Here is a 24939-nt window from a genome sequence, read left to right as displayed (position 1 = left end):
AGAGCAGAAATGTTTCTGTTAAGAAACTGGCTGTTGTTTTTTTCCACAATTTTAATTATAAGCTAGATATATTTGTACTAATGGAATTAGTTTGCTAACAGCAACAGGGATGAGTCAGTGAGTCAGTTGGGCTTGTGAATCGTGATTCACGAGTCAGTAAAGTGATTCTCGAGCATTGAACGATTCGTTCATGAGTCGCACATCACTACCCAGTGCTGGATGGGACAACGTACAACATGGCAGCTGGAACAACCTTCAGAGAACATGCTTGTGCTCTTTTGTTGTATTTGCATTGAACAGCATGCAAATGTTGGCGAGTGACAGTGATGACCTTCACACTGAACATTAATTCTGCTTAACATTGTGCAGCTTTAGGAAATGCAGAAATCCTCTTTTTTAATTTGTTCCATTTCATTTGTTTTTCTCTTTTCCTCTTTTAAACTAAGTGATTGTGATTTTGTGTAAAAAGAAGTGGATTTCAATTCGTGGAGAATAAATGAACGAGAGTCATTTGTGTTAAATATCAGCCTATTTATTAGTTCTTATCTTGTCATAATGTTTTTACCTCAATCATTCAACTGATACTGATTTCCCAGGATTAATAAAGATGCGTTGCATACTTCTCCCATATTACTCCAGCCTTGCTGTTCTGTTCTCATGTTGTTCCCCTGCCACCTTGGATGGTTAAGTGGAGAATATCTGGCTTAAACTCCTGGCTTACTTGGCAATGCCCAGAGAGACGATGGGAGAAAGATCGCCTCAAAGTTTCAGAAGAAAGAATACTCGAGTGTCACAGAGCTGTTAACCCTTGTGTTGTCCTCGGGTCAAAAATGACCCCTAGGTGAATGGCAAACAAGTATATGGGAATCCCGAGGACAACACAAGGGTTAAAGCTGAAAACCCTTTTTTTTCAACCCTCATGTCCAATAATAGCGACAAACCACACTTTCTTTTTAGCTAACATTTTGGCTAACATTAGAATTTGTTTGATGATGTCATACATTTAAGTGTGAGAAATATGCAAAGAAATGAGGAAGGGGACAAATATTTTGTCATGGCACTCTAAATGCTCCCAGCGGTCACACTGAAACAAGACCCTGAGGCCTGTTCCCTCAGTGTTGACAGATCCAACAGAGTTTTGATGATTTACCTGTTCCACACGGCAAAGTTTGTCCACGGTGCCCTGGTAGCGGTTCATACAGTCCTCAGCCAGGTGGAGGTGGGTTGAATACTGAGCAGAGAGAGAGAGAGAGAGACGCTGCCAGTCAGGCTGACAAAGTGACCACCATCAGATCTAAACTTTATTATTTTTTAATAATAATCTTAATATTTTCTACATAACGCTTCTAAATGAGCTTGTTTCCTCGTGCTGTTTGTCATGAAGTGTCAGAACCAAATGTGTTGTGGATTATCCACACATCTCTACATCAATATAGTTCACAGCTATAAACAAATTCAACACATTAAACAAAATATTCTCATATGGACTGAGAATAAAAAGACAAAAACTTTATAATAATTTATGCTTATGCTGAGGGGAAAGCAGCACTTTGTATGTACTTCATAGCAGAAGAAGCTGCTGCTATGTTTTCTTTTGGTTTCTGTCATGTCTGCAGTATAATTCTACAACATCATGATTTCATATCAAATGTGACCACAATTTTGAATAATGAGGTAAACATATTCAGTATTCCATGAACGCTGTTGTCGTTGTGACTTTAGCTCCTACCTTGCTGAGCTCTTTCTGATACTGAGGCATCTTCTTCAGCATCTGCGAGAGTTCCTTCATGGTGGTCTGAAAGACAATGAGACACCTGCAGTGAATAAAATGTCTTCATTCATTGGGTCATTGGGTATGAAAGATTCTTTCAACAACAACATCAGCTACAAATGATGCTACACAACTAAAACAATAAACCAAATGCTTTTACTGTTTTATTCTCCACTGACTGAACAATGTTTTGAATACATTTAGCTGCTTTTTACTTTTTATAAGGACCAGGATCATGTTTTTATTCACTTATATGACTTATTATCTGCACCTTCATTTAAATGTCTTCCATAAAGGAGTACAAAGCCTTTCATATCCCAAATATCAATATTTAATTGATTGTAATATTAATATATAATTTTATCATATTTACTGTAATGTTATATTAATAGAATAATTTTGAAGAACTTCAGTTTGATGAGTTTTTGAGGTTTTGTTTGTCCTGTACGCTGAGCAGATGTTTAAAGGAGTCATCTGTAGAATTCTGTATATTTAAAAAGAGAAAAAACATTTTTTAAGGCAGCCAGTGATTGAAACACCAAAGATTTGTACAGTAGTATCAGCCAAAACAGGCAATATCCCACTACAGGCAAGACAGGCTATTCAATTGTATTTTTATAGGACCAAATCAAGCACCTCAAGGTGATTTACACTGTAAGATAAAGAGCCCACAACAATGCAAAGCAAACAGAGAAAACTGCAACAATCACATGACCCCCTCTGAGCAAGCATTTGGGCAACAGTGAGGAAAAACCTCCACCAGAACCAGGCCACGGGAGGGGAGGCCACCAGTGCATCACGTGAAGGTGACGCAGTGCTATAAGGTCACCAAGATAAGGTGGGGCGTGGTAGCTTTCATGTGATGAGAAGGATCTGAAGTTTGATTCTGGATTTGACAGGGAGCCGATGAAGAGGAGCTAATATGGGAGAAACATACAGTCTCTTTCTAGTCCCTGCCATTATTCTTCCTGGAATCAATGCAGACACTGGAAATCCCTCATTTCTTGCTACATAAGCACAACTGAGCGTGAACGATCATCTTGGCTGTTGGTAACAACAGGGCTGGACTGGTAATCTGGGACACAGTGCAGAAGAGCTTGTGGGTCAATATCATTTTTGTTTTCTTTTTTGATAGAGCCTACATGCCGGCTGGAAGAGCGCACTGGCACCATGGGTGCATGAAGCAAGAACGTACTGAGGAAGACTAGTTTTGCGTCATTTAAAGTGGAATGTCCTGATGCCCCTGAGTCCTGTGGTTGAGAGCGAGGGCTCAGCTGACTGTCCTCTTTTACTGCTAACAATGAGCCACACTGCACGAGAACACACTGATGTGACACTAATGTCACAGCACCATACTGATCAGTGTTATTTATGCTGGAGAGCTAGTTAGCTAACATTATTACTGACAGCCAAAATGCTTGTTCACCCTCATTTTTGCTACTGGACCTAATGAGGAATGACGGGTTTCAGGTATCTGCACAAGAAGTGTTGCAAAAGCCAAAGCACGCAAATTCATGAATTTGTCAGTAGAGAGGTTGCAGTCAAGCAGGTGTAAATCCACAATGGATCAGGAAACATTGTTCATTTTGAGAGTAATGTTGAACTTGTCATTTTAAGTCAAGTCCCACTGCAGCTACACACTCTGCACATGCCTCGTGTTGTTGGGTCAGTGAGGCAGCTCGATCACCTGTCTCATTGTGTCTTTTGATGTAACATGCATCTTAGCCATCGCCATGACTACACCCACTGCCTTCTGATTGAATGCATGTTTCTGCAACATCCTTATACCACACAACCCTACTTTACACCACACTCGTGTTTAGTAGTAGTAGAAGCACAATTTCACCAACTAACTTACACAAGGCAGCCATTGGAGCTGAATTGCAATAACAACTCCTTTTATCTCCACATTGACTTAATATAAATATTATTTCACGTTTGATCTACAAAACTTTGAGTTTATTTGCAAAATAAACCATAACTTTTTTTTTCTGAATGTGTCTAATACTCTTTAGTAGAGTAATAGTTGTGAGTAAAGTACAAGTTTACAGCTCAGTTTATTGCGTACACATTGATTTATATGTTTGTGAATATTTTTCCAGTAACTGAAAATCCTATTTGAAGCGGCAGGCAGGAGCTGCAGGACTGAGAGGAGGCAGAGTAAACCAAAAGTGGCTTTAATGCTGATTTCAAAGAACAAAAGTTTCCAATTATGGATAAAAAATGAAGATTTTGTGCACATTGACAGTGGCTTCTTAGTGTGCCGTGCTTCTTACAGAGACACACAGAACAAATACCTTTCATCTACAAAGACAACAGACTCACTAGTTTGAATGAAAGGTTATTAGTCAAATTAATAATGCTGACTTTTGATGACTAGCTCGATAACTCGACATATGAACTGTCTGAGAATCTTTGAGAATTTAGTGATTGGTGGTAGGAAGTGACTGAGATGAGTGAACAAATGTATGGTCATGTTGTTTTCACTGTAACTATGTGAAGGACGAACAGAGGATCCAGAAAGCCGAACACAGAGACACGCCGTGGCTTTTACCTTTTCTCCAGTGTTCATCTTTTTGCTGGCAGAGAATTCCTTGAGTGAGCGAGTCACAGCTCTGTGCGTAGTGAGACACAAAGAGGACACGTAAAAGAAAAAGTTCTCAGTATCCTGAGCAAGCACGTTAGTGACAGCAGGGACCGGTCCTTTGTTTGACTGCATTTGTGAGCAGGAGGTGAAAGCCACTTACGTCGACACCTCAGCGATGTGCTTATGTCTCAGACTCAGCCACAGATCGTCATCCTCGTCCAGCACTACCTCCTTCATCCTGGTTTCTCCCATCCCGCTGGTCTCAAACCTCACAGACACGTGTTAACAGACACGTGTTAACAGACTGCTTGATTTTCACATTGTCGCTATTATTTCTATTTGTGCGACCCAAACCTTCAGTCATAACATTAAAAAACACATGTGGCAGGTGTCAGACCTCCTTTAGTAGCATCTCTACCTGTAAACATCATCCTCGACACCCAGTAAGTCGTAGGCCATGGCTTGCAGTGTGAGCTCATGCAGGAGAGGTGACACGGGGTCAAAGCCTCGGTCCAGAATGAGCAGCTGAGTGCGAGACTTGTCGGGACCCTGGAGGCACCAGAGCATGTAGAAAACGCTGCTTTAACATGTACCACACGTCTTTCTTCCAACAGCAATCAGTTTAACCTTTGGAAGAACTGAAGCAGCTTAGTTATCGCCCCAAGAACAATGGAGCCCACAGACAGACCATAACGTCTGTTTCATCCTCTGTGGATGGTTACCCACTCAACAGCGACGCAGTCGATGCTTGAGTCATGGGAGCAGTCCAGCTGATCTCCCCCAACACAGAAAACTAAAACTACAGCTGAGTGAAAATCTATTTACTATGTGAGTTTATTCTTTTCTTACTTAACTCTAATTAACACGTGTAATAGCTGTACAGTTTTTAATGCAGCTTGTAAAAGAACTAATGATCGATAAAAGCAACCTGGATGTTATGGCAGATTAGAGCTGGGTACGATTTATTACATTGTGTGTAATTTCCTCTGTTTTTCTCTCGTTTCAGAAATGTCCACATGTTTACCATAATCTGGTTCTTCCATTCATTATCTAGTCATTTCACTTCATTACCTCTCCCAAGGTGGGGTCATCAGCTTTGTAGCCATCCAACTTCTCCTGAAGCATCTGAGCCAGAACTGCACAGTCTTTGTAGTCCCTAATCCAAAACACACACAGGTATTCATTTATCCAGGTGTTAGTTCATGCACATTTTAAAAATCAAACAGCATGGAAGAGACAGCCAGGAAGAAAACATTTGGCTTATTTAGAAATAAGAGAAATCATCCAGAAATCAGATTCTAATAAAACAGTGTTGGCAAGAAGACGGTCATCCAAATTCAAGCTGTTAGAAAGCAAGATAGAGGAGGGGGCTGGGCATCTCAGACAGGAACCACAAGAAACACACAAAAACCCACAGTGTGATTCCTCCAGGAGGTAGGACAGCTCAGTGGGATGGAATAAGGATATCCTTGACAGGAATATCAACACATATCCCAGTCAGCAGATACTCAACTGAAATAATAGGCTGACAACAGGAGGATATTGATGTCACTTTCTCCACAATGCATGGAGGGTTCCACCCAAAATTACAGCATCACGTGGCTTTACAAGCAACGGAAAGACGCCAGCCTAAAGGACAACACAGAAGCTCTGATCAAGGCAGCACAAGAACAGATCCAGATAGAGACAGGAGTCTATCACAGGCGTCCTGCAGACAGCCTGGTACATGATAGCAGGACGGGACGATGCAAGCTGAGTCAGCACTTGGATCAAGCAAGTGGACTACGAGAACATTTGTGCTGCATACATCCAAACTGGAAGAGTAGCTCCAGCATTTTCCAGGAACAAAATTAGACCTATGTCCAGAAGAGTACAGTGTCTTCTGCTAAACTGCTAAACCTCAGAACAACACAAAGCCCTCAGGCCTCTTTGTCTTCTGGTAGAGTTTGCTTTGAGAAAGATGTGCACACCACTCTGTCCAGAAAGCAGAGACTGAAGTCCGATGGTTCACCTCCGATCATGTCTGAGGGGAAAAGGCCTTAACATCCAGCCTGTTATGTTAAAAGTCTAAATGTGCTTTTGCTAATAATGAAACATCTTCATTCTTGATCAGAGATGCAATCAAAGTACAAGTGTGATTAATGTGTTAGAATAGAAATGAGTGTGTGCGTAGACATGATCTAGACTTAAACGTGTGTGTGTGTGTGTGTGTGTGTGTGTGTGTGTGTGTGTGTGTGTGTGTGTGTGTGTGTGTGTGGGATGGGAGCAGTATGGAGCATATTATGACTGACACACACACACACACACAGAAGAATCTTGTAAAGTGCATCATACAAAGACAGAAAATGAAATGAAGTGATATTAAAGTTTAGATTTTAAACTTTGTTTCAAATCATGTTTGTTGAAAAGTCAGAGAGAGGATGCTGAGGAGCTGCTGGATATCAGGACATCAGGACATTATGTGTCAACAACGGTGAACGGGTGTCACAGAGGGACTAAGGCCATCTCAAATGATGTAATGTTCAGAAGGTCAAAAGTGCTGTGCAGAGGAGATAAGTCGTTCTTCCCATTCTTTTCTACAATATAAGTCAGGTCAGGAGATTGGAAATAAGAAGCTGGAATGTGAAGCACAGACCACACCAGAGAGATCAACCACAAACTGTGACGCTGCAAATTGATTTTGATGGTTTTACTCTATTTTTCTCTGCTCATTTGTGCCGTGTTGGATTTCCACTGTATTCCTGGGGGATTGAATTTCCGAGGAATGCTGCTAGATAAGTGAATCTTTAGATCTGGTTGTGCTCGTCCTCTCCAAGCATTTTCCTCACAAAGATCAGAACAAAGTCAGCATCAGCTTGTAGCAGGCTGATAAGTATAAGTGCTTTGCTGCTGCTAAAGCTACAGTCTGCTACATTCAAAGTCTGCATTGTTGACATTCTCCAGTTGTATTCCACCAGCACTGAGCCTGCTCAGGGCTCCTGATTTTTAATCAGAGGAGACAGGGTAGACACCCAGAGGAGAGAGGCAGTTAGTACTGAGCAAATCCCCGTTGGCTCCATCCAAACCCTGCAGACCTACTGGGGCAGACCCACAGGATCAGAGATCACCACTTTTTAAATAGAGAGCCAATTCAGTCTTTAAAAAAAATCAAAAGGAGCTCACCCTCTGTATCGAACTCCTGGATACTCTTTCAGCGTGGCACAGAGGGTGGCGATCTGTTCAGCACAACGCTCCAACATGTTATTCTTCACGTCAGCCTTGAAGGGGCTGTAGAAGTCCTGGAAAGCATCCACTTTATCCAGGGAGAAGACCTGACGACAGAAAACAGTACAAAGACGACACACAGTTGTATAGTTTCCCATCTGCACCACAACACTGGATTTTAGATGCAGCAATACTCGATTGAAGTGCAGGGGTTCAGCTTTAATCGAACTGAATTTCAGCATTAAGTAATTAAAGCCATTTCTTTACATAGTGCTCAGTTTTCACAGGCTCAGAAATAACTGGACAATAACTGGGCTGACTATTTGATTGAATATTTAATATTGTATAGTGGTATACAGAGGCAACACTACAGGATACATCCTCAACACCTCCCATGTGCACAGCGTTTCAGTGTTACAGCAGTTCCCAGTTTAATGCAGGCCTGAGTCTGGGTGGTTACTGGTGGTCTTATATAATCCTGAAATCAAACTGGTACCTTGTGAACCTTGTGCAAAGCTGATTCGTCTCCTTCTACTCATTAATAATGCAACGTTCTTAAATCTGGTCATAAATGTGTTACATGGTTTCAGCACAATCAGTTTTCTCTTCACTTTCTTGCAACATGAAAAGTCAACTTGTAGCTCAGTTCAATAAATCGTGGAAAGACAGCTGAGATTTTACTGACTATTCATTCATCTGTATTCAAATTATACAAACACAAAGATCTCAAAACACTCAATAAGAACATTGTTACCCATCAGTCATGACTGATGGTGGCCAGGATCTTACCTGAGACTCATAGGGCAGGAAGGCTATGTGGATCTCAGTCAAGGCCTTCATCGCTTTAGAAGCGCGGGATTTGGTCAAGAGTCCAAACAAAGAGTCTGGGATTGCTGCAAGCAAAGACAAACATATTGGTTTACTTAGAGAAACTGTAGGTTTTACAGAGTAAGAATTAAACGTTTCATTTATTTTATCTGCTTGGCTCAACATGGTGTTTATGGTTCTGGATTCTGTTTCCTTTTCTGTCCAAAATACACATTTGAACAAAGGAGTGATTTTGTTTGTTTTTTTGAGTGAAAATTGTAAATAACTTCAGCCGCATTAAATCAGTCTTAGATGAAAGTATAATTAAGCACGTGTAGTTTTTCTGTCCATATTTACAGTAATAATGGGCAGCTTATCAAAGTCAAACAGAGGAATACAAATATAGAAATTATTAAAACAAAATACAGCCAAATATAAAACACGGGCCCCTGTTGTTGCTTTTCAAATTAAATTCCTTTTTCGAAAAGCAAATGTAGGCGTACTAAATTCACGTGGATTTGCACAAGTTAAATGACTGTAACTTTGCCCACTTGTCTACAAAGCACCGCTGCAGTGTGGCGTGTTGGACTTTATTAAAATGTGTTTTCAGTATTGTATGATCTACTATTTTGGACTAGCAGTGGTGTTTATTAGTCATAGTGACTCCTCAAAGAGCCTATTTTGCACTATTAAAAGCTGCTAATTATTTTACATTTTGTAAAACTTAAAATTTTAGGATATTTTACTTTCAGTTACATTTATTCAGTTGTATTTATCTCCCAATGGAAAAAAGAAAGACAAAACAGCATCATCCAGCCAGTAACAGCTGTGAAACTATACTGACAGATGAAAAAATACAGAAACCAAAGACACCTGTGAAGATTTTTAAATACAGTAAACGTGCTTCGAGTTAAAGAGAGTAGTGATCCTGATATGGTCTTAACCTCGTTATATAAAGTGTCCTGAGACCACATGTGTTATGACTTGGAATTATATAAATAAAACTAAATCGTGTATGTTGTGGGTGTGATTTTGGTCTACTCACTGTCAGTGAAGAAGACGTGGGCGGCTTTGTACCTCGGAGTCCGAGGGTCTCTGAAGTCCTCAATCACACCCTCGACAGACTGAAAGAGCAAAGACGAACAGAATAATAATTCATTGCTACATTGTTGAGTGAGTTACATATCACTGCAAACATCAAACTAAATGTATTGTAGTAAAGGATTCAAATCAAAGGAAAGTGTCGTTTCTAATTTGATGGACAAACATTTGCAATGAAGAAAATCACATAATGAGGCTGTAGAGCAGAGGTGTCCAGCTCCAGTCCTCGAGAGCTGCCGTCCTGCAGCTTTTAGATGCATCGCTGCTCCAACCAGCTGAATCAATGGTTATCAAGTTTGACAAAGGCCTGGTAACAAGCCACCCATTTGATTGAGGTGTGTCGGAGCAAGGATGCGTCTAAAAGCTGCAGGACTGCAGCTGGACGCCCCTGCTGTAGAGGAACTGCTTTATTTACCTCGTCTGAGGGTGTGATCAGGTAGATGGCCTCCATGCTGGGCAGAGGTTCACGCCGCTTTGTTATATCTTCGACAACTGAAGTGGATAAAGAGCAAGGTCAGTGCGTTCATCAGGCTGGTTAAAGTCTGAGATTTTGGTATGATCTCATATCCCAATATATCCCAATATATATCGTTGTTATCATCCCAACAACGATATATAATCACAAATCAAAAAATGACATGGCAACATGACATTTGGTTGTTTAGGAAGAGGGGGAAGATTTAGGAGTGACGTGTTGTCTTGTGTAGTTAGTGTGTAGTGTTGTGGATAGTTTTGTGTTGTGTGTCAGAACAATGAGGTGACTGCTGTCTCCAGGTAGAAACAGGAGTGATACACCTGCTGCTGTCAGACCTGCAGGTATCAGGCTGTGATGTTGTACATATAATTTTAAAATTGTCAATTTATTTTTGCATTTAAAGTTATGAAATATGATTTATTAAACATGTTTGTGGTTGTTACAGTAAAAAAATATCACTTTTTCTACTCGGATTTTATGTGTTTTGTCTGATTTTAGATCAATTGTGTTAATACAATATGTCAAAATGAAAACATAACTGTAAATTCAGACACGTGAGGTTGTGCTGAAAAGGATGATACCAAACACGGCAAATAAACAGTTTTTAAAGGTGAAATGTGGAGGAAACATCAAAAGGGTTAAACGTTTTATTTTTATTTTTAAGTAACGAAATAGTTACTTTTCAAGTAATTAATTACTTTTAGAATCTTGTAACTCCGTTACTAACTCAGTTACTTTTTTTGAAGAAGTAACTAGTAACTATAATTAATTACTTTTTCAAAGTAACTTGCCCAACACTGCTGACTCGTGTGATTAAAGTCCTGGGGACACTCCCCCAGGACTTAAATCTGGGACTCTCCACCACTCGACATTAGAACTGACGAAGCTTCTACACGTGGCGGAAATTAGCTTTCTCCAAAACACCTCTGATATTAGTTTTGACGTTTTCCATTAAATGGATGGTTCTTAAATTTAACTTAATATCTGAGTTTTTCTTAATTTTAGACTAGTTGTTGGTGGAATTTTTTTCCACAGTTAGTCAACTAAGAAATTAATGGCCAGTAACATCCCTAATCATTACGTTTGGTACGTAGCCCACTTGCATCATCACAGCAGTACTTCCAAATGAGCTTCGTGTGATCTGCCTTTTGGCAAAGCAATTGGCTGGAAAAAGTCGACACATTCAAGGGATTTCATCACACCGTCACTACCTGGTGCCATGTTTCTCACAGTCAAAGTACTATTTAGTCAGCAATGTTCTGGTGGGAACGGATACCAAAGCCTGTCTTTAATCTGACATTTTTATTCAAAATGGTGAACTCATAAAAGACAGCTTTTTTTATTGGAACTTGCAAAAGTAAAAAACAATACTGGAACACACCTGTTGGTAGAATGCAACAAGGAACGGAAGAAAACAGAAGGCTTAAATACACACATGAGGATAATGAACAGGTGAACAGAATCTAATGAAAGACAAAGGGGGAAGTAAAACTGGCACATGACTGATGGATTGGAAAGTAAGACACGTACACCGGGCATGGGATACGTAGGGAAGACTAAACAGCCGGTATTCAACAGACTGCTATAAGAAAAATAAACATGAAGTCAAACTCTGGGACTAGATCACAACTACGAACATTGAACTCCAGCATGTAATTCACAACATAATTACAAGAACACTGGAAATCAATAAGAAACTTTAAACTGAGAACAGAGGAAAATAAACTAAACACTGGATCAACGACCGAGGAACCGCACAGCTGATCTTATCCTTTTCTAATATTTCAATTACCTTGCAAAAAAATAAATAAATATAGAAATATTTTCACACTGTAAACACTGTTGGATACATTTAACTTAATTAGAAATTAGAGTTAAATTTGATTTATTTAAAACAGATTAAACTAACTACACAGCTACAGGTCAAGTGTATGGAAGCCCGTTTCCGTCACTAAATAAAAACAAAACAGCTAGTATCCATAACTCAAAATTTCGAGTTAGTTTTCTCAAAATTTCGAGTTAGCTCTGCCAATCAAAAATATATGTGAATGAGGTCGCTTTCTTGTTACCCGGAAGCATATGGCGCAGAGGAACGCGCACTCAAAAACGGATCCCAACAAATTGGCGCTTTTGCGAGTACGTTTGCTGATAGTAACACCATGTGATTCAGCTAATAACACGGGGATTTCATCATTTGTGAAGCCAGGCTGAAAACACTCAGCAATCTGTGCATTCACGACTGGGTGTAATACCGGCAGCTTAGCTGTAGCGTTTGTAGCTGAGGGCTTCAGCTTCCGGGTAACGAGGAAATGACGTCAGTCACGTAGATTACTGATTGGCAGCGCTAACTCGAAATTTCGAGTTACTTTTCTCAAAATCTTGAGTTAATAAATCGGAATTTTGAGAAAATAACTCAAAATTTCGAGTTATTTTCTCGAAATTCCGAGTTACTTTCTCGAATTTCGACATAGTAACTCAAAATTTCAAGTTATTTTCTCAAAATTCTGAGTTAATAAATCGGAATTTTGAGAAAATAACTCAAAATTTCGAGTTATTTTCTCGAAATTCCGAGTTACTTTCTCGAATTTCGACATAGTAACTCAAAATTTCGAGTTATTTTCTCAAAATTCCGATTTATTAACTCAGAATTTTGAGAAAATAACTCGAAATTTTGAGTTACTATGTCGAAATTCGAGAAAGTAACTCGGAATTTTGAGTTATGGATCCTTTTTTTTTTTTTTAGTGGCGGAAACGGGCTTCCATACAAGTGAGCTGGGTGTGGCTGGGTTGGTAGTACTTACTAGTGATTCCCTCAGACATGATGTCTGTCATCTTACAGCAGGAGGACACCATCCTCATGCTCAGCTTGTCCACCACCAAAACCTATAATAAAATCACACATAGCAAAGGAAACTACTATATCTGATACTTAATGAATGTCTTTGTTTATCTTTGAATCACAGATATCCAACTTCGTATGAATAATGATGTTAATGACAATTACCTTCCATTTTCCTTTTTCTCTTGCCTTCTTGATGACGTCATTCATTATCTCTGTAAACAAAATATTTTGTGTATATTGTACAGTTCAATCAAGAGTTAGAGCATTTTCACACATCAGGTCATAAATCTGCCAGTTGCCCATTTTTGATATTCCAGTCTTAATAACTAACAGACTAGTTTGTGCAAACCTAGAAAATCTGCTGCCTCATCCAGTTTATTAAGTGTTCGGCTGTTGTTGCTAAATAAAAAAAAAACAGCTGAACTGAAATTGAAAATTTCCAACCTACAGTTCTATTGTGACTGGGCCATATCATACCGTTCACAGTAATACCGGTACAATGTTAGGCAACGATAAGAAAATGAAATATCGCGTTAGAATATGGGTAAAACCCGCATGTGCAGTGCCTTTGTTTTCATACGCACATGGCCGAAAAAGCATGGCGGCAACGGAGAATGAGAATGGAGAAAGCGGATCGTTGAGTGAAACGGATGAACCAGAATAGGTTTGTAAAAATGCTGCCACTTCAGTGATGTGGAACTGGTTTGGTGTTTGTCCGTCACTCAGTCCCAAAGTCAAATGAACACTGCAGCGTCACTGAGAGTTAAAAACTGTCTAAATTCTTTCATCTTTAATAAAACGATCAGCGTTGCTGCTTTACCAGGTGTAACTATGAAGTTTAGCATCCAGGCATCCATGAAAACAGAATTTATTACATTTAACGAAGTTAGAAGTTAGCAGGTGGTTAACGGAAGTTAGCTCGCTAGTTTCGCTAGTTACCTAAACATGATATAGCATGTTCTGACTGAGAGATTTCTGAAAAAATTCAAACGTACAGCTCTGCTATCACTTCCAACATAAATGAAGACAGAAAACTAAACAGCAGTGATGTTTGTAAAGTTACTGAAGTTGGGCTAGCTGGTATATAATGATGTGCTACGTGATCGCTAGCGACACAGCTATGTTAGCATAACATAAACAGTGAAGCTGCAGGATTTAAGCTAACACTTTTCCACTCGATAAAAGTTAACGTGAAGGTTCCTGATGGTTAGAGACAAATACAGTCGCATGGCAGGATGCTGTAAACGCTAGCAAAGTTGTGGAGTTGCATTTTGTCTCACATCAATTATATCGTCAGTTATATCGTTATCGCAAATTTTCAAATCTATATCGTGATAAATATTTTTGGCCATATCACCCTGCTCTAATTGTGACTTCTGTCCACCTTGGCTAAGTTTGGTCTTATAACAGAAATGTAAAATAAAATCTGGAGAGTGCAGTGTAGTTACAGTTTTGAGCGTCTTCAGAGAAGCGGCGACCACTGAACATCACATAGACATAAATGAGTATGCTGAGACAGTGACATATGCATTGGAGATGCCACCATCATCAAAACTGTCACAACATGCGCTAACCGGAAGCCATGCTTTACTGCAGGCGTTCAAGAACTGCTGAAAACACGGGTTGGTGCCTTCAAGGCCAACGACGAGGCAGCGCTCAGACTGACAAGACCCGATCTGTGCTGGGGCATCAAGCGAACAAAGCCTGAGTACTCGAAGAAAGTCAGTGATTACTTCGCCTGCTCAAGAGATTCTCAGCGAATGTGGCAAGACATCCAAGCCATCATTACAAGGCCCCACCTCTCTGCCAGAAGCACTTAATTCATTCTACGCCAGGTTTGAGACTCAAAACAAGGAGCCAGCACAGAAAACCACACCTCGCCAGACAAACGAGTGCTGTCCCTGTCCACGATGTGAGAAGGAGTCTCGCTAAAGTCACCCCACAAGCTTCTGCACCAGACAATATACTGTCCTCACAGCCTGTGCTGATCAGCTGACTGATGTCCGAGCAGACTTCTTCAACATCTCCCTGAACCAGTGGTTCTCAGTCTTTTTACATCATTCCTCACGTGGCAGAGATATTATCCCCCCCCCGAAGGATTCACTGAATCCGTCAGTAATTTTTGTTTTAAACAAACAACTTTCATTTCAAGCAACTATTTGCAACTTTTGTCACTCGACTGCTTCATTCGTCTGCAGCACTTCTTCAAAAAAGCAACAAGTTAAACAGAATGTGAACATCGCCAAACATGGAAAAATAAAGTTCAGTCTTAGTCTTATAAAAACAAAAGATCCAGAAACTGGTGAGCAGAGATGAAAAATATATAATTTAGTGAGAGTTTAATACTACTCACTGTTTTTGACTGCAGAGCTGCGGCAGGGCGTGATGGTGTGGAAAAATTCAAATTCTCTCGAACAAATGGGTCTGCCTTTAAAACCAAAGTACAGCCCGATAACTTTCACTTACAGAGGTCGTGCGAAACAAATCAATCAAGTCCAACTTCACGTCCATATCGTCCCGCTTTTTGATCAGTTGTCTCCTTTCAATATCAAACCTCTGACAATTCAAGGAAACATGTTCTATTGTTTCCTGTTCCCTGCTGCAGCCACACTCCCCTGTACAGTGTTTACCTGTTAAAAACAATGTGCTATTTAAACCAGTGTGTCCGAATCTCAGTCGAGATATAATCGTCTCCTCTCTCCTGTTTCGGCCTGTACTTCTCATTTCCTCCACTTTCCTTTGGATTTTATAAAACCATCGCCCTTTCCTCTCCTCCTCCCATTGCTTCTGCCACCTTTCCTTCATTTTGCATCGTATTCTACTCTTGAGCTCCGTCCTACTCACACTAATATCTACCATCGGTCTCCTCGTTGCGACTTTTGCTGTCCTGTCTGTTTCATTTCCTTTAACTCCATGATGTGCTGGTACCCATAAGAATGTGACCATAAGCCCCATCATAACAAGTCTGAACAATGTTTGCTGGATCTCTATCAGAATGTCAGTCTGCAGTCTGAGTGACTGTCTTGCAGACCGGCCAGTGATGAGATCGAGTCTGAACTTATCACAGATCTTAGTGGTTTTGTTTCTTCAATCCACTGGACTGCTAACAATACTGAAACCATTTCTCCTGTGTACACTGATAAATCGTCACTGATCCTTTTCCCCACCTTGATATTACATTCAGGAACAATAAAGGCTATCCCGCTTTGGTTGGCTGTATTCTTTGATGCATCTGTGTAGATTTTGACTATAATACTGATTAATATATTCCTGCACTGTATGTGAATTTAAGAGACCCAAAGCTCTTCAATTGTGTTTTCTCTTTTTCCCAGCACGGTTGGAAAACAGTTTTTGTCGGATGATCTTGACCACGTCCTTGTAAACTTGCCCAGTAAGTCAGTGTCAGTTGCTCTCTTCTTGTTTGTAATGGCATTTCCCCCATTTCTACCTGTAGTGCTGCTGCAGATGTTGTTTTGAATGCACCTGTGCAGAGTCTTAGTGCCTGATATTGGATACTATCCAACTTACGAAGACTTGTTCTGGCCGCAGAATTATATACTACACACCCATAATCCAATACTGACCTAATCAACCCAGTATATAAAGCTTTTAAAGATTTCCTATCAGCCCCACAGTCAGTTCCCACTAAGCACCTCATTATATTTAACACATTTTTGCATCTGTTTATTATTTTCTGAATATGTACAGTCCATGTCACCCTTTCATCAAACCACAACCCCAAAAACTTAAATTGTTTTACCCTTTCTAATGCTTGTCCATATAATCTGACCCTGATGTCAACACCAACTCTTTTTTATTTAGTTTTATCAGCTGAGAATTTAAACCCCCATTTATATGAGCTGTGATTGCCGCCTGTACTTTCTTTACCAAAAAGTCTAACCGTCGTCCTCTTGCCCACATCGCCCCATCGTCTGCAGAAAGTGAAAACCCCGTCCCACCCTCTGTGTTCTTAAACACATCATTTATCAGCAGTGAAAACAATAACGGGCTAACTATGCTTCCTTGTGGCGTTCCATTTTTTCCATTTTAACTCCTCCCAATCCTCACGATAACTTGCGCCCCACCTGTCAGAACTCTTTAACAACCGCTGCCCTGAGCCAAGCTGCTGTGTCACAGACAGCTGCAGCCTCGGAGCTCAAAGGCTGCCGCCCACTAATACTTACTCCAATCATCATGAAGTGCTTCGAGCGACTAGTCCTGACTTACATCAAGAACCAGCTACAGTTTGCACACCAGTCAAAGCAAATCAACAGACGATGCGATCTCACTGGCACTCCACCTGGCCCTGTCACACCTGGATTAACGTAACGCCCACGTAAGAATGCTGTTCACTGATTTCAGCTCAGCATTCAACACCATCATTCACCAACAGCTGATCAGCAAGCCTGCCCTGCTCCACTGCAGCTGGATCCTGGACCTCACTGATAGACCCCAGAGAGCACAGGTTGGAATCCAACACCATCACACTGAGCACGGCCCCCTCCCACCCTGCAGGCACGTGTGCTGAGACCGCTACTCTTCACGCTGCTGAACCACAAATGCACCTCCAGCTCCAACAAAAACTACATTATCAAGTTTGCAGATGACACCAGAGCGCTGGGACGATGATGCTGCTGCTTACAGAGAGGAGGTGCAACAGCTGGCACTTTGGTGCAAGGACAATAATCTATCTCTGCATGTTGGCAAAACAAAAGCATTGCTGGTGTCACAGCAGACAGACCGCTCTTACTGACACCATCTGTTTGTTGTTTTCTTACCTTCTTTGTTTCTTTTAAGTAATCCAAGCACTTTATAAAGTGCTTTATTTATGAAGAGCTTTAAAATAGCCAGCACAGGATGAAAGTGCTGTACAGTAAATAAGACAATAGAATAAAATAAAAAATAAATAAATAAATAAAACACATAATGAATTAAAATTAAAACAGACCAACATAGAATCAACTAAACTAAACTAAACACCAACATCTCACGTGGTGTCAAAGGTCAGGGTGAAGAGCTGGGTTTTCCGGAGTGATTTAAAAACAGGCAGAGAAGAAGCCGTCTGATCTCTAAAGGCAGCTCGTTCCACAGTTTGGGAGCTGCTACAGCAAAAGCAGGATCTCCTCTAAGTTTACGCCCAGTCCTGGGTACATGCAGGAGCAGCTGATCAGCTGACCTGACAGAGCGGGTGTATGAGGCTGTAGCAGCTCAGAGAGATAACATGGGGCGAGGCCATGGAGAGCTTTAAAAGCAAATAAATGAAATAGGAGAAATGTGCTCAAACTTTCGAGTTCCAGTTACAAGACGAGCTGCAGCATTTTGCCTCCTCTGTAGACGAGTAACCTATGAAGCACTGACCCCTTTATAAAGTACAGCAGTCCAGCTGAGTGCTAACAAAGGCCTGGATCACTGTCTCAAAGTGCTGCTGTGACAGAATTGGTTTTATTTTAGCAGCTGCCAACATGATTGAGCAGCTGGGGATTTTAATCTTAATGTTGACACTCAGAATGATTTGTCTCACAGTTCCTCAGTATAATAAATTAACATGATTTTATAAAGCATGTTACTGGGCTTACACATAACTGTGGACATTCTTCAGTGTTAATGAGTTCATATTAAATGTATTTATTTGTATCAGAACAATTAGGTATTTTCTTTGATATCGTGTTTCTAAACAAGCAGGAGCGTTCTCAATGAGAAACATTTTCAGAAATGTTCCTTCTATCTCAGACAGGAAAGACTAGAGAATCATTTTAACCTTCTTTGCATGTCCGCTCTAGGTTCCTGCAGCTTTTAAGGTAAAGAAGAAATGTGGTGCTTGTTGGTGGCCTGGATCAATAAAGACATTCACATTCTTAAAAGACAATCCTGCAGACTGGAACGGAGATGGATGAAGATGAATCATCATCATATACATCACCAAGAGATGAAAGCTTTGATGATCACGTTAAGATTAAAGTTTCTAAACTTTTTTAAAGAATAAAATGAATCAAATCAAATAAAAAATTCTAACTCTTGGTTGTTTTATTGATAATATTTTCCCATAACTTCTCTGTGATGTTTTCATCCTTGACTGCTACGATTACAGTCCACATGCTATAAAAGTGACCTCTTTTCTGACAAAGTTGTATTTTTACTCAGTTGTATATAGAATTTGTATTCTATTTTTATCCTATTGTGTATTTTATTCTATTTTATTCTATTGTATATAGTATTTTATTTTACTCTATTCTCTTCTGTACAGTTGTGTACAGTCTATTATTCGTATTGTATTCTAATTTTTGCTATATAACTTTTGCACTGCCCACTTCCTGCTGTGACAAAACAAATTTCCCACGTGTGGGACTAATAAAGCTTATCTTATCTTATCTTATCTTATCTTATCTATTATAACTGTCTTCAGCCTTCTGAAACATGCAGTCAGAACAACATCTCAGTCAGGGTTTGGACAGTCCTGAGACTGTGCTTGTTAGGGTGATATCATAACTCACTGTGTTGCAGCAATACTGATAAACGTTCTGTTCTTGTACTATGTGACCCAAGTGTAGCATTTAATATAGTGGATCATTACAGTTTCATAGTGAGGCTGTAGCACTGGGTCGGTATATCTACGACAGCTCTGCAGTCTTAAATCATATTTTGTATGTTTTTCCATATTCTGCAGCGGAGTCCCCCAAAGGTCTACATTGTATATGCTACCACTAGGTCACATTATACTGGCATATGACATTTAATAAGACTGCTGTGCTGATGGCAGCTCTGCATTCCAGTGAGAGCCACTGATTGAGCTAACCTTTCCCACTCTATACACTGTCTAACAGATGTGTGCAAAGGTCCTGAAGTTAAACTAAGATGAAACAAAAACTGTTATTATTGGTTCAGAAAAGCTACATCGGGCATCAAGTCCTCTACAGGTCTTTTATGTACACATGTAAAATCAGTTGGGGGTAATTTTCCACTCTAATCTCATCTTTGAGAAACACACAAACATGGTCACAGACGTGCTGCTGCCACCTCAGCAATAATGCGAGGAGCCATTCAATGCTGAATTTTAGTTCTATTCAGGCATCACAGATGCTTTTATTTTGCTCTCGGTCAGAAGATTTTTAATACTCTTGTAGCAGGTATAAATCAGAAACTATTCATTTGACACCAGACTTTGCCAAATTGCAGCAAAGCTTATTATTTCACCTTGGTGCATTCACTACGAGGATGCTGCTGACATGTGTGCAGCCACCTGTCCCCTCACCTGATTGGTTAATGTACTTTGGATACTTTTATTGGACTTTTCAACTCTGAGCAGTCAAAGCACGTTTTGCTCTAAGCCACATTCAAACAGCATTTTGATTATCATGCAAACACTTACGCCGATAGATGCATAACAGCGAATCTTCTGTTTGAATCAGGTTTGATACTTGAACTTTCACAATGGTCACAGCTCAGGAGATCTCCCACAGAAATGTAAGCACTGAACTGACGTCAGTGATTTTACGTGTTTGGCTGTGTGGATGTCAAATTTGTAACATAAATCCTTTTTCAGAGCTTGTGTCTAAAATTATAACAATTTAACCATAAAATAGAAAATAATAGCAGTGCAACATGTATGAACAATACACTGATTAGACTTCAAAGTTATTTCCATATTTGCAGACCAATGACACGGGCTGAAGAACGACTGGTTACATTTGGTGAATCATAAGCGTCCAAGCTTCTGGCGCAGCTGTCGTGGTCCCCGGGTTTGAGTTCAATAGTCTTTCTAGTTTTGTATGTTTGTTAATCTTTGGATTCAGGTTCTGTTAAAGTTTAGTTTTCTTCTTTGCCCAGTTTGTTTTTGTCTGGTATTAAAATCTAATGTTTGACAATTTAAAACATTTTGTTATGAAGAATTTGCAAAACACTAGAGAACTAGGAAGGGAAAAAATACTGTTTTCACAGAGACAGAGTAACACAAAGAGACATTTCTAAAAGATATTAGTTCATTCTTTTTTCTGTTATTGTTTTTTAAGCAGAGCAAATCTAGTATTTCCCAATATTCTGTTAAAATGTGTCAAGGTTTCCCTTATTGGGGATTTAAGCACATGTCCAGGATGTGAGAATGAGCACGGAGAGAGAGACAGGCCCACTGCAATTGTTGCCTCTAATCTGCTCCCAATCCTCTTACCCCATCCACTACTCCCTACTGCCCACAGCTATTTCTGTGTCAGCGGACGTGACATCACAGGAAAGCAGCATACATGGCTGCATCAGTGCGCGCACACACACACACACACTGATAAACACAAACACTTGCTCTCCAAAATAAGTCTACATATCATGTTCCTCCAAAAGGTATCGTTAAGCTTGAAGAGCTGCTGTTCAGCTGACATAAGCACATTGCAGTGACATGACAGTCACACAGTGAGGCCAGCCATCTCATGCAGGAATTTACAATAACTGTAAATGATCGATTTAGGCACATTATTTGTTACACAACACCTCAATGAGCCGATACACCTTTATCAGGTAGACCAAGCTACATGACGAGGAAAGCTATTGTCAGAGACACACTACAGTGAAGTCAGTGAGTAGTCCTGTTTATCCAATTAGTCCGCTGGATTAGGTGTGAGTGCCTGTGGAAGAACGGAGCACCGCCTGACGGGCAGCAGGCACAGTCGGCTGTTGCTTCAGTTCTAGCTCTCCTATCCACATGGATTCGCTGGATTTTAACCTCCTCTTTCCTGACAAACACTGTCATCATGAGAGACAACGTTTTGATGTTTGGGCAACATAAACTAAATCCATCTATGGTCATGACTTTGGTCTGCAGACAGATAACCTGTTGGGCACTCCCTCTGACATCACAGCCTCACTATCATTCATTCTGATGTGACCCTTCACTGCTCAGATTCACCTGGAAGTTTCTGGACTCCCAGACAGTCTCTGTGATCACGACGCATTCTCAGATGAGAGCATGAATGCACTGTAATGTGAATACTTTGTTTTCTTCTGTTGAAGCATGTGTGCAGCTCAATGTTACCATTATTTTCTCTGAGGATCCTCAACCAAGGCAGCTGTGAGCGTTACATGCTTACAGCTGTCTAATTCTCTGCATAGATTTCAAGGTTTAAAACATGAAATTTGCACCCAATGAAACTCGACATAGACGATTTTCAGGGGATGCTCATGAGAGCAGGGGACGAGTCTTTGTGTCGTAAATATCGTGACGCCTACACCTGTGCTTTCATCCAACGACTTTTCTTAGGATTTAAGTACTTTACAGTATTGCATTAGTATTTTTCTGAGTGATTGTTACCTTGTGATTTTGTTTTTAAATAACACTTGATTTTCGGTTGTTTTCCAGCATAGCTGTCTCATTTCCATCACAATCTAAACAATACGCCTGTTTGACAACTGTCTGATTTGTTTTTTGATTTTCTTTGATGAATTTCTTCAACATCCTTTAAATGGCCTAAATCTCTGCCTTTAAATGGAAATATGATCTGCATAGAGCTGTTATACTGGTCTGGAGTAAATGTCAGATCTTTCCTGTCCGTGTGCGGCCATGTCACTGCAAACATGTATTTAGATTGTGACAGTATTTCAATAACTTGCACAGTCACTATCCAAAGGCTTGATAGGTTGTAACTAGTTTTATTAATATGGTTACTCAATGAGTTAGTGAAGGCGCATCACTGCCAAGTTCACTGAACCTCCCTTTAGCCGTTTGGGTGCGTGCTGTTTTTGGAAGTCTAAAGATGCGCTGGTGCGATTTATTAAGCGCAACTAACACAAATCGAAAATCAGTGAGCACAGTTTGGAATTACCAAACTGTGCTCACAACTACCGTGGAATCAATGCACGAGGAAAGAAACAGGTCTGGGATAGTAAAGGCAGTATAAACTAAGGCTTCTTCGGTTATTGAGGCAGCCAGAGTCGGATCTGTCCTCCTCCACCTCTGGTCTTCCCCAGAGAATTATGTCAAAGCATTTAATCCGCACAAAGATTAGCGCGACCGGATTTACATCGGACCTGGGCTCCATGCTTTTACACTGACAACACAATAACGGGCAATAACGGCAGAATTTAGCAGAACACCAGCGAATAGTGCAATTAATTCACTGCCTGCGACACTTCGCGGCAGATGCTTTGCTCCAGTGACTCCGTGCGTCTTAGCGCACCAACATTTCATTAATAAAAAGAAAGGAGCAGCTCGGCCCCACGTTACAACAACAATCAGAATAAAAATAAGAATTAAATAAGAATAAAAAATTTTTTTACTTTCTCCAACAATGGCTTTTAGTCCCAGCGGTGCCATGATGATCCCGTCAGTGCGCGTCCTGCTCTCCAAAGAAAACCGAGTGGAGCTATTACTGCTGTAAAGCTCATCATAGTAAGTAACACCCAGTCGTTCCAGTTAAATTCAAAATAAAAGCCTCCAGTTAGGCGAGCATAGCAAAACAGGCTAAACGGGAGAGAGAGAGAACCTCTCCTGAGGTTTCAAGCCAAATCATGCAGGCGAGCTGGTTTCCTGGTTTCCCTTTAACACAATACTGAATAGCAAGTGTTCTAAAGTAAGTCAACTAATACATATCAACAACTCCTCCTTCATTCTAGATTTTGGAATAGGTAGAATAAAGTAAACTGAAAATGTGATATCCTGTAAGCTCTAGTTTGCTCCACCAAATAGCTTCCAGGAGTGAAACTAACATGAAAATGGTCAAAAAGATGTGATGAGCAGAAAACGCTGAAGTTCGCTGCACTGAACTGCAACATAAGTGTAATCTGTTTGGACACTTTTGACTTAAAGGGGCTATATTGCACACCAGGCAATATATTATTATTATTATTATTATTATTATTGTTATTATTATTATGAAAAATGTAAAGTATGTGTTTTACTTGTGGATTTTAAAAATCTAGATTATCAGGTCAAGTTTTGTCCCTAAATTGACTGAAATTTAAGTACTTTTATTTTGAAACTCTGGAAAGCCTCGTCCGCGCCGTTCGATTATGAGCCCTTACATGAAAATGAAATAATGGATCGGGGATAATAAATCAGTATTAGGTATATATAATGTGAGTTTATATCTAATGTACATCAAGAGTTACTGAGATGATTATGGTATGATGGCGCACTTAGACGCTTCTAGAAAACGGTGACTTTTCAGTTTGGTGTCCACGCGAGGGCAGCAGAAGACAAATCAACGCTCTCACGCGTACTCGGTGCAGAGTTACGCGGAATAGTAGAGATGCTGCAGAATATACATTTAACTTGTGAGTTCAAATATCCACAAATGTGAGCCAGAAGGACAGAGGAGAGTAAAATGTTTTATTTTGAAAAACAAATCATTTTACGACACTCTTTATTATTTATTTGTTTTGTTTTTATTTGTAAATTTTCTACTGTGCTAACCAACCTGAACCAAATGTTTCACTCACCTTCAGTAATGTAGCTATTCCAGTATCGCTGTTATGTTGTCTCAGATTTTTCGAAACATGTTTATAGAAGATATTTATCAATTGTTGGTGTAGTGAAAAAATATAGTCTAAAATCAGGGGTCTCAAATGAGCTGTGGGCCGCTGCTGGCACTGTCGTCTCATTGGAGGGCCACTTTAGTGTTCAAGTAACACAAACAAACAAACAAACAAACAAACAAACATCCACAAATGTTTCTGAAAATGTTTTGTTTGTTTTTTAAAATTCAAATATTATATTAAAAAAAATGCAAACGTGAACACAGATTCTTTTTCTTCCCTCTTAACTGAAGCCTCTCTGTCTGTGCAGACACTTGGCAGCGCTTCTGCCATCATTTTGTTCATATTTAACAAAATATGAATGCAGACACAAGTGTACACATTAGTTTGTGCATTGGCATAACTTTGTGCTGAATACTGGGGTGGGGGTGTCAGGATCGCTGTCTAAATAAATAAATAAATCTGGGCAAATTCCAAGATGATTAAACATGCAACTGTTTTACTGCTAATACCTGAAATGAGTAAAGAAAATCAACAGCCAACTTATTCAAGATAATTCATAATTTTATTTGGGGGGGGGTGTGAGTCTTTGAGAGTGTGAGTCCATGAGATTGGTGAGTTACAAGATATTTCTTGTGTAAGAAGGAAAGAAGGAAAGCTGGCCTGTTTTATCGCTGGACATCTTCCTTTTACACGTT

At 40.0% G+C, this 24939-nt stretch overlaps 1 protein-coding gene across 2 annotated transcripts in view; it reads right to left on the bottom strand.

Moving 5' to 3' along the window:
• Positions 1–23145, bottom strand: part of stxbp1b (syntaxin binding protein 1b) — a 33287-nt gene extending 10142 nt beyond the window's left edge. For both annotated transcript variants that reach the window (XM_040046569.1, XM_040046570.1), the window contains exons 1-13: positions 23045–23145; positions 12950–12999; positions 12747–12828; positions 9886–9962; positions 9415–9493; positions 8352–8455; positions 7521–7669; positions 5430–5514; positions 4777–4907; positions 4519–4626; positions 4326–4386; positions 1730–1795; positions 1151–1231 (exon numbers count right to left, since the gene is read on the bottom strand). In XM_040046569.1, coding sequence (XP_039902503.1) covers positions 1151–1231; positions 1730–1795; positions 4326–4386; positions 4519–4626; positions 4777–4907; positions 5430–5514; positions 7521–7669; positions 8352–8455; positions 9415–9493; positions 9886–9962; positions 12747–12828; positions 12950–12999; positions 23045–23081 — 1110 coding nt within the window. In that variant the 5' untranslated portion in view covers positions 23082–23145. The remainder of the gene's footprint in view (positions 1–1150; positions 1232–1729; positions 1796–4325; positions 4387–4518; positions 4627–4776; positions 4908–5429; positions 5515–7520; positions 7670–8351; positions 8456–9414; positions 9494–9885; positions 9963–12746; positions 12829–12949; positions 13000–23044) is intronic.
• Positions 23146–24939: the final 1794 nt, after the last annotated feature.

Source organism: Simochromis diagramma, unplaced genomic scaffold (genome assembly GCF_900408965.1).
Source record: "Simochromis diagramma unplaced genomic scaffold, fSimDia1.1 OVJJ01000005.1, whole genome shotgun sequence".
Lineage (NCBI taxonomy): Eukaryota > Metazoa > Chordata > Actinopteri > Cichliformes > Cichlidae > Simochromis > Simochromis diagramma.
This window is presented reverse-complemented; position numbering and strand designations above follow the sequence as displayed.